This window comes from Pezoporus wallicus, unplaced genomic scaffold, assembly GCF_028554395.1.
Source record: "Pezoporus wallicus isolate ANWC-B61680 ecotype Strahan unplaced genomic scaffold, APGP_CSIRO_Pwel_v1 scaffold_6446, whole genome shotgun sequence".
Classification (NCBI taxonomy): Eukaryota; Metazoa; Chordata; class Aves; order Psittaciformes; family Psittacidae; genus Pezoporus; species Pezoporus wallicus.
Window position 1 is genome coordinate 4,373,363 of NW_026636264.1, and position 10,635 is coordinate 4,383,997.

General features: G+C 43.2%; 1 protein-coding gene across 1 annotated transcript in view; it reads right to left on the reverse strand.

Moving 5' to 3' along the window:
* DDX10 (DEAD-box helicase 10) overlaps positions 1 to 9,351 on the reverse strand; it is a 169,869-nt gene extending 160,518 nt beyond the window's left edge. Inside the window, exons 1-5 of the mRNA XM_057399703.1 lie at positions 9,142 to 9,351; positions 2,798 to 2,858; positions 2,433 to 2,563; positions 740 to 898; positions 177 to 297 (exon numbers count right to left, since the gene is read on the reverse strand). Of these exons, the coding sequence (XP_057255686.1) occupies positions 177 to 297; positions 740 to 898; positions 2,433 to 2,563; positions 2,798 to 2,858; positions 9,142 to 9,345 (676 nt within the window). The 5' untranslated portion in view covers positions 9,346 to 9,351. The remainder of the gene's footprint in view (positions 1 to 176; positions 298 to 739; positions 899 to 2,432; positions 2,564 to 2,797; positions 2,859 to 9,141) is intronic.
* Between the last annotated feature and the right edge of the window lie 1,284 nt (positions 9,352 to 10,635).

Consider the following 10,635-nt stretch of genomic DNA (forward strand, 5'->3'; position numbering starts at 1 on the left):
AGTACATGTAAAAACAGGGGTTTGTTGTCTTCTATTTGAATTTGTACACATGTGAACTTAAAAGCCATTTCATCTACATACCACGACCAGGATAAAATTTTACCCAAAGTGCTCCACACAATTACGAACTGTTACAAAATATTTCTGACTGCTTTCAAGTATTTAAAAAGACTTACTCAACATTTGCAGATCCGATGCATAGAAATAGGAAGTTTCATCCATGTGCTGCAAAAGCCGTCCTGGAGTGCAAATTAGCATATTTATGTGGTGGATTCTTTCAGACTCTTCTTTCAGATCCTGAAAAGGAGTTAATCCAGCTTAGCCCTTGTTGTTCACACTAGAAGCCCAGTACCAGAGATGGTCAGGTCAGCTTAACTTCTTCACAGTTTTCAGAAAAAATGGTCAAGCCTTGCTCTTTCTATAGATACAACAATTTTTTCAGCATGCTCACACCCATGGCTTGAGCAAGAAGTATTTCAGAATGATCTAAATTAACAGGATAGTCCTGGAAGGCTCAGCAAGAAGGTCCATCCAGTCATGTAACCTGGAAAGACTGTAGCTATGCAAAAGCTTCAAAAGACACAGGGTACACAGCCAATCAAAACGAGCAGGTGGCTGATAGTTTCCCATTAACTCCTCTCTTTCCCGACTTTTCATTTCCAGGGCTTCCTTCCTAAACTAGCAGTTAATATAGTGCTCATTTATGCTTCCATACAGCAAGATCCAAGAGAGGACACACCTTTCCTCCAATGATAAGGCCAGCTGAGAACTCATGATTCTTTCCCACTTTACGCAGAACCTTGAAAGTTTGATATGCCAGCTCCCGGGTAGGTGATATTATCAAAACACCCAGTCCATCAGCTGAAGTCCACTGGTGGCGATACAGGAGTTCCAAAGCCTGGGAAAAAAATTACCATATTCCCATTATAAAAATCTCAGAAGGAAAATATGTAACAAGAGATTTGTAACAAAAATATCATTAAAAAAACTATAAAGCCACACTAATTAATAACTTAAAGAAGCATCACTATACTCTTCTCCTGGTTTGATTATATATCAATCCTAACTGATGGCAATACATGCTGTAGCAAAGTTCCCCAGTATCAATCTATGACAGACAGTAATGGGTTGCAAATCGTAAGCATTTTATGGCACAATTAATTCTGCTCTGCTAAATTCTGGAAATTAAGCCTTGATCATTTATACAAGAATAGAAATCAGTTTAGAAAAATCACTGTTCTTACCAACCTAAAGAACAATAATTCATTCATGAATCATTTCATGTTCAAAGTTTTGTGGAAACCAGAAACAGAATGAGCAACTAGAAGAAAGTCAACTATTGCACCGTTAATTCTCGTTATAGACTTCAAGTAGTACTATCCACACACGCTATAAACAGATCATTCCAACCGAAGTTGCCATACACCTCAGACCACAATTATTCCTCCTCTTATAAATTCACACTGCAGAAACACTGTCTTAGTCAGCTAATCCTTGCACAAAGATTTCATAGGTCTGAATACCTAAAGCATCCTGAAATACTGAAGGCTGTTAAACAATTGTTGTACAATTACCACATTTGTTCCCTAAAAGTGTTTTAAAATAAGGTTTGTAAAACAAGTACTTCTAGAATATCTAATGGAGGTCTCTCACTTTTGTTTCAGGAGACCATCTTGTGAAGCTGACTGGTTTTTTATTCTTTACTAATAAAAAAATCTTTTAAAAGCATTTAAGCAGAAATCTTCTCAATGACAGAAGGTATTCAAAGCACCTACTACTGGTCCACAGTTACTGACAGAATAGGCTCCAAAGAAATTTATGTTCACAAAAATGCAAGCAACGATTAAACAAAAATACATAATCAAAATGTTTATTTTTCCCTTTATCTATGATGCAGTTTGTATCCACAACACGATGTTTTGAGTAAAAGTCAACCATATATTACCCATGACAGGGATCTTCATTCTATTTTCCTGCTTGCATCTAGTAGTAATTTCAGAAAAAGACAAGAAGGAAATGGAAGTCCACAATCACTAAGCTTAAGTTTGCTATATAAGGTCCAAGTCTTAAAATTTTAAATGGTTGAAAACTACTTATCTAAAAAAAAAAAAAAAAAACAAAACTCTAAGGAACTGAAGAAATTTCACCCTTTTATTTCATATACTTAAATTTTCAATTTTTTAAAAGAATTGGACAACCGGAGTTGCACCAGGAAAACAGATTCCTGAGAAAAAGTAATAAAGCACTTCCTAAATCACACAGTCTACTAATGTAAGGACCAAAACGTCAGAATATTCCTTGGCTTTCTTGGAACATTTAGATTAGCTAAATTATAACCTTTCTCCTAGGATCTATTAAGCTAAGCCGTTCGACAACCAATACTTCACAGATAACTTGGTTTGAGTACAAATGGAAGGATGTAAATTACTTACTGGGATGATAAAAGCCAAGGTTTTGCCCGATCCGGTCTTTGCAGCTCCAAGTACATCTTTACCTTGTAAAGCCAAACCTATGGTTTGCCTCTGTATCTCTGTTACCACACGATACTGAGCTTCCTGCAGTCCTAGTATTTGCAGTGTGTGAAGTGACAGTGCAGGAGGGGAAGACAGAAAAAGCAAACAAACAAACAAACAAAAACAATCATTATTTTTGTCTTGCACAGAATTCTATTCACAAAACACTGTACATGGCAATACTTGGCTAAAAATTAGTTTAGAGGAAAAAAATGTTCAGATGCAGGTAAATAATATATTCATTTTTACTTAAATTGTTTTCCAAAGAAAACTTTCATACTCACCTTTTAAGGTTTTCTTTGACAATGGGAAATCCGAAAATCTTTGAATTTCACTAGCATTTATCTGAAACAAAGTAAGTTCAATTAGTGCTTACAATCTAAGCATAACACAGAAATTAAATAGCTGTTAACATAAATATGTAGTAGTTCAGTATAACACGATCCAAGTTAGCTGGTCAGGCAATCAATCTATACAGGTTTGATTTAAGACAAACCACTCTTCTACTATGAACTGTTTAGTAAGTAATAAGAGATGCGGACTAATAGTGCAATTTAAAGCTCAGATCATGAATCAAAGAAAAATCTAGGCTGAAAGGGACATCAGGAGGCCTCCCATCCAACTTCCTGCTCACAGCAGGTCAGCTCTGAGGTCAGACCAGGCTGCTCAGGGCTTCACAAAGCCTCTTGAAATCGTTCAAGGACACAGGATGGACAAAGGCCCCTTCAGTCAACCTGCACCTCTGCCTGGCATCCTCATGAGGAAAATGCAATACAGACTGAGTGTCTCTTCTGTAAACTTACATCTATTGTCTCTCATTTCCACCCCAAACACCTCCTTCATGATCTCCCTCTTCTAATCCCAAAGCCATCTTGGCTACAAGACTGACAAGTCCAGCTCCCCCATCCTCCCCTCACAGGGCAAGTGCTCCAGCCTCCAACATTTTAATGGCCCAGCACTGAATTGGATCCACTTTAGTGAGGTCGTTTTTTCTTACTGGGGGTCCAAAACTGGACACTGCACTCTTCTTAAAAACTAAAAAAAAAAAAAAAACCCTTTAAAAAAATTAAAATCACATTTTAAGAAGATACTGTAGCATGCAAGCAAGGGCTGAACTTTCTACAATGCAGCATGCAACAAGCCTCAGGCATACCCTGCAATTAAACCTCATGCTAAGTATTTCACATACATATATTATCTCAAAAAAAAAACAAAAAAACCAAAACCACCAAACTGGATTTCTGTGGTCTTTTCCTCCAAAATTATCCCAGTCACACTAACTGCCAACAGAGATTATAATAAAAAATCATGGCAAAACACATAACTAGCCCATTATTTATTATTTCTGTGTAGCTGCAACAAGCACAGAGTTTATAATCCATGCACACTAAACATAAATTCATTTTCCTTGGAAAATCCACAGAGGAGCAGTCTGGTTTTGGAGGCTACTGCAAATGGAATAATGATAGTCATATCCCATAAAAGGGAACTTGAACCTCTTACCTCTCTTCTTTTTTAAGCATTACTGTTTAAGAAAACAACATGACTACACTCCAAAGTACACGGTTGTTACCTTCCTGAAACAGAGACCCTCACCTGTACTTGTAAAAACTGAACCCTTATGGCTTCTATTCACAGACTCCTTCATCTGCAAGGACCACATGCAAACACTGCTTGCAGCCTCCCTACAGCCTTACTAGAGCCATGTCCCTTTCCCACCTGGAAGCGAGGATAAAGTGTATTCCAGTCGCTGTATGACATCAGTCATCACAAAATCAGGTAAATGTTCTGCAGGGTAAAGACCTGTAAACAAATGCTTCTGAAAACAGCTCCAAATAAACACATTTCCTCCCCAGTCGACATTTCCGTTTTGACCCTAGAGTGCTAGCATCAAGATCTTTTTCTTTAGGTTATGTGATTAAAGATTAGTGACTGTGACCTCAAAGACCCCAGAAAAAACAGTGGAAGAACGCTGGGGAAGGAGCCCCATTAACGTGATCGCTGCACATACAGTTAAAGCCCCCAACTTAGCTGCTCCCTGTGACCATTGGTGGAGAGCTGTTGTGTCTCTTGGGTGAATCCACAGAGGTATTAGTGGGGCTAATTCTGAGCCCTCCCCAGACGGCCCTGCAGACTTTAAGTACCCAACAGGGTACAAAAAAATATTGGAAAAGTAGTTCATTGTCCTGACACCTACTAATTACTTCTCTGCATGCATCTCTCTCTACAGCGTACTTGAGAATAGTTAATTACACACACACACAACCCCCAAGAGCATGTGTCTGAGTCCATGAGTTGCCTCAATGGTTTACGAAAATGTTGAGCTGTCAAGTAGAGATCTTACGAAAAAAAGCAGTATTTTCAAGTCTGTTCTAGTAGATCATTACAAGATGTGAACAGTTTCCACTGTCAAAGCTCAGCAGGACAGAAAAATCACGGAAATCAAAGAAATAAGACTACCTATAAAACCTGAGCAGATGAAGGTAGGCTACACCTACACCTGGCCATCATATTTGAGAAATCATGGCAGTCAGGTAAAATTCCCGACAACTGGAAAAAGGGAAATATAACCCACATTTTCAAGAAGGGAAAAATGGATGACCCAGGGAATTACAGACCAGTCAGTCTCACCTCTGTGCCTGGCAAAATCTTGGAGCACATTCTCCTGGAAGGCATGCTAAGGCACATGAAAATCAACAAGGTGCTTGGGGACAGCCAGCATGGCTTCACTAAGGGGAAGTCCTGCCTGACCAATTTGGTGGCCTTCTATGATGGGGCTACAGAACTTATGGACAGGGGTAGAGCAGCTGATGTCATCTACCTGGACTTGTGTAAAGCATTTGACACTGTCCCACATGACATCCTTGTCTCTAAACTGGGGAGACATCAATTTGATGGATGGACCACTTGGTGGATAAAGAACTGGCTGGATGGCCACACACAAAGAGTTGTGGTCAATGGCTCAATGTCTGGCCATTACAAAGACCAGTAATGAGTGGTGTCCCTCAGGGATCGGTGTTGGGACTGGTCTTGTTTAACACCTTTGTCGCTGACATGGACAGTGGGATTGAGCGCGCCCTCAGCAAGTTTGCTGATGACACCAAGCTGTGTGGTTCAGTTGATACACTGGAGGGAAGGAATGCCATCCAGAGGGACCTTGACACACTTGTGAGGTGGGCTGATAGCAACCTTATAAAGTTTAACCATGCCAAGTGCAAGGTCCTACACCTGGGTCGGAGCAATCCCAGGCACAGCTACAGGTTGGGCAGAGAAGAGATTCAGAGCAGCACTGCAGAGAAGGACGTGGGGGTGTTGGTCAATGGGAAAATGAACATGAGCTGGCTTCAGTGTGCACTCACAGCCCAGAAAGCCAACCGTATCCTGGGCTGCACCAAAAGGAGCGTGACCAGCAGGTCAAAGGAGGTGATCCTGCTCCTCTACTCTGCTCTCATGAGACCTCACTTGGAGTATTGTGTGCAGTTCTGGTGTCCTCAACATCAAAAGGACATGGAACTGTTGGAACAAGTTCAGAGAAGGGCCATGAGGATGATCAGGGGACTGGAGCACCTCCTGTATGAAGACAGGCTGAGAAAGTTGGGGCTGTTCAGCCTGGAGAAGAGAAGGCTGCGTGGATAGCTCATAGCAGCCTTCCAGTATCTGAAGGGGGCCTATAGGGATGCTGGGGAGGGACTCTTCATTAGGGACTGTAGTGACAGGACAAGGGGTGACGGGTTAAAACTTAAACAGGGGAAGTTTAGATTGGATATAAGAAGGAAATTCTTTCCTGTAAGGGTGGTGAGGCACTGGAATTGGTTGCCCAGGGAAGTTGCGAAGGGCAGGTTGGACGAAGCCTTGGGTGATATGGTTTAGTGTGAGGTGTCCCTGCCCATGGCAGGGGGGTTTGAACTTGATGATCTTAAGGTCCTTTCCAACCCTAACTATTCTATGATTCTATTCTATGATTCTACACAGCCCTGAATACATACTGAGTGGCATCCATTAACTGAGATTTCAAAATGTCAAGTCTGGAGCTTGCACAGCCCCATATTTGAAAACTGAAGGTTTATACCTATTTAAAGCACCTAGATCACACGAGCACTCTAATCAGCCTAGTTCTCTCTGGTAAAATCAACAAGAGTAATTTAATGCATGCATTTCATCTCTCGATAAAAGGTAATAACACCCTTATTAAAACCCAGTTTTGACTTCTTTCGCATAAAGCTCTTGCAAGGTAGATTTCAAACTTTCACTGTGTCCTGGCAGACAATTAAACTTTCATAAACGTTACTCAGAAATCTTACAGGTGAATTATTTTTTTAAAAGCTACCTGTGCCGAGATGCACATACTTTATGCTAGTACATTTCTGGGAGGTCAGGAAACTCTCATCAGAAATCACCATAAAAATCTCTTTTTTTTTTTTTAACTTTCACAAACTGGAGTTTCTGACAACAATTTCCAAATTCAGCTAATAATTTTGAAGATATTATATATCACATGCAATATCCCTGACACAGTTACCACCCCTGCTAATCTGCTGAGAATCTGTACTTGTGAGCTCTCCCTAATCTGCTCTAGGTGAGAGCAGCCAGCTACTTTCAAATACTTAAAACATTATTCTGATCTAACTTAATTAATTTGACATAAAGCAGACTAGAAAGAGTTTACACAAACCACTCCCCAGCACATCAGTTAGGTCATTAATGCTTTTCATAAATACAACTAGATGGAGAAGACAATTTTCATCACAACTTTACAGTTAGGCAACAAAGTCAGTGTATCAACAGGTAACAGATGACCTATGAACACATAACATAGAAAATGGTACCAAGATTTGGACACACTGAAATTAAATTTCATGTTTTCCGTCTATGCTGCCACACATTCGCCAACACAGGTCAAGAAACAACAAAAACAAAATCATTGCCAAAGTACCCTGGTTATCTCTTCATTATTGTTTAATTTTGCCTTATTTATCCATTGCAGTCATTCTCATACTGGAAATCATAGACAATATACTCTAAGAGGGAGAGGAAGGCCACACTACCCCTAGTCCATGCCACATGCAAGATGACAAAAGCACATGAAGACCTAACTCACACACAGCCTGTGTGCTAGATCCCAGCCAGTGCTCCTCACAGAGAGGAGCATACTGAAGAGCTTTCTGATTCCCTGCCTCATGCAAAACTCACTGGAGACCCCTGAAGATGTAAGCACATGGCACTTCCTGACACTCCCCACCCCTGCTATAACCAGGTCCAGGGTAATACAGCAGAAATCCTTACCTACACTGCCCCAAGCTACCCAAAGAGTTATCACCCATTGTCCCAGAAACAGATGCATGTGCAGACATACACACTGGTGACACAGAAGCCAATGACTGTGTGAAGCTTCAGATTACTAATTTGCTCAATCTTAGCCAAAGAAGCTCTCATGATGTCTTCATGGTAACACACATTTCTTCTACACCTCTTGTCGTTACTTTCTGCACATTCAACAACCACCACAAAGTCCCTACTACCAGCTCTGCCAAGTGCTGCGCACCCAAGTAAACTGACATGCTCCTCCTGCAACAGCTGCAAGTTCAGTGAAAGTTGGCAGGACATCGAGCAACACCCCAGGCAGAGCACACCGAAGCCATTATTCATAATTACAGTACTTTCCACTAACCAGTATATCTCAAAAGCTGGACATCTTCCAGAGGAATTCAAGGGAATCCAGGTGACAAAACCAACTCCACTTACCCTGGCTCTAATATTCAAATACCTATTTCCTGATTTAGGGTGAACAACTCTCTTCTACTGTGATGTCTGCCTCTTGCATCTTCTGTAGAAACAAATGTGTCCTATCTCCATCAGCAAGACACAGAATCATGGAATGGTTTGAGCTGGAAAGGACCTTAAGATCATCTAGTTCCAACCCCCTGCTATGGGCAGGGACACTTTCCACTACACCAGGCTGTGCAAGGCCCCGTCCTCCAACCTGGCCTTGAACGCTGCCAGGGATGGAGCATTCACAACTTCCTTGGTCAACCCGTTCCAGTGCCTCACCACTCCTGGCAAAGAATTTCTTTCTTCTTTATACCTAACCTAAATATCCCCCGTTTCCGTTTGCCCCTTGTCCTATCATTACAGTCCCTGATGAAGTGTCCCTCTCTGGCATCCCTGTAGGCCCCCTTCAGATACTGGAAGGCCAAGTGCCACTGGTTGTAACCGTTCTCACCATCTGCCTTAGCCTTCTCCCCACCGTGCTCTCAACCTCTCACTCCCCTCGAGGGTCTCACTACCCGTGGCTGCACAGTCACCTCCACCAGAATCACTGGGGCTGCGGTTACTGCCCTCTCCAACTCTGCCTGGTCTGAGAAAGGAAAGGAATGGAGAATTATCCCTGCCTCACGGAGGTGAAAGCTTTTCTGCCCTCCACACAGCAGTGTTGCCTACGGGCACCGCTTAAAGCCAGAGGAAAACCGCTCCCAACTACGTGTGCTCTCCAACCCTGCCCGGGACCTCCAGATCCCTTCTCCTCCTCCTCACAGCCCTACCCCCGCACACACCACACGAGAAGTTTTCCTCACCGCCACGCAAAGACCCTCGCTCCCGTCCCGGCCCAGCACCGCCAACCCTGCCTTACCTCAGGGTAGCGTTGCACCAGGCGGCCGATGCCCTCCCGCTCCACCTGCCACTCGGGCCGCTTCCTCTCCTTTCGCTGCAGCCGCAGCCTCTTCGTCCGCCGGGTGTATTTCTTCTTCCAGCGCTCGAAGCTACGCACCGGGTCCATCTCTGCGGACCCCAACTCGCCGCCGGTCCGGCCCATGCTGCCCACGGTGCCCCGCATGGCAAGCGCACGACTGCCGGAGGAGGAGCTCGGCGCGGCGGAAATACGTCAGCAGGACGCGCCACCATGGGAGGGCCTGTCCGGGCTGGGCTGGGCTAGGGCAGCCGGCTCGGCCCGGCTCGGCTCGGCTCGGGCAGCCGGCTCGGCTCGGGCAGCCGGCTCGGCTCGGGCAGCCAGCTCGGCTGCCAGCGGCGCCACCTGTGGGGAGGCAGAGAGGTTGCACAAGAGTTGAAGCAAAATCACGCTTCGTGTAATACAACCCCAAAAATGAGCCCTTGGTACAGTATGCAAAATACACTCTGTGATACAGATTGTACAACGAAAATAAATACATCAATAAAGCTTTAATAGAAAAGGAGTATATGCTTACTGGCGCACATTTTGTCCTCTGAAGTACAGTGGTATGGGGATCAGGTGGAAATGTCCAATGACAAGTCTGTTAAATTTATTAATTCAGTACGGGGAAAACCTGACACATTTGGAAAAATCAAAGTCACTTGACAGACACACGCTGTGCCTGGTGTTCGAGAGGCTGGATTTAAGCTCTGTTTGATGTGTGTTTGACCCTTCTTTACACAGTTGTAGTCAAAGACCTTGGCTCAGAGCCTCAAACTATGCAAAAGGCTGGCAGAATATCACAGGGAAAACTACAGGCATGCAGAGTTGTTTCACACCAGGTGGTACAAGGGTGGTCTCTGCAAGAGGCACCAAGTAACCAGATTTAATCAACCTGTAAATTTAGATTATGCTATCTTTCCAACACCAATTCTAACCCATCCCCATGGGGAAGGTCTGCATTGCCCCGCAGGTGTTGGACGGTCAGAAGCGGGTTGCTGAGTCAGTTCTAGCACTCCATCAGCACACAGAATTAAAAACAAAAACAGGCTGTGGGGTTATTGTGCTGCGTCAGGAAGAGAAAATTACAAACGTCTTTATGCAATGTCACAAGAAGGAAGTAAACACGTTGATGAGGGGAGCAGTGAAAGACTCCCAGAATAATTACTGTCTCTGATGAGGGTTTGGCATTCCAGAAAGCCAAGGGAAAAGGGAGCGTCTCCTCATTAGTTACACTTCTGCATACAAGTGTTGAGTGTATCACTGAAGATGTTTTCCCCTTCTTGAGATCAGTGAAACCTGTGATCATGGAAATGTTTGGTTTCCCTTTAAAACACATTAAATTCCTGATTTCAGGAAGGGCTGGAAAAATCTTCATTAAATATGTCCCAGTAGGACCCCTTTCCATGTACACCTTTGAATGCAATGGTTTTCTCTGGGGGGTTATTTGCTGGT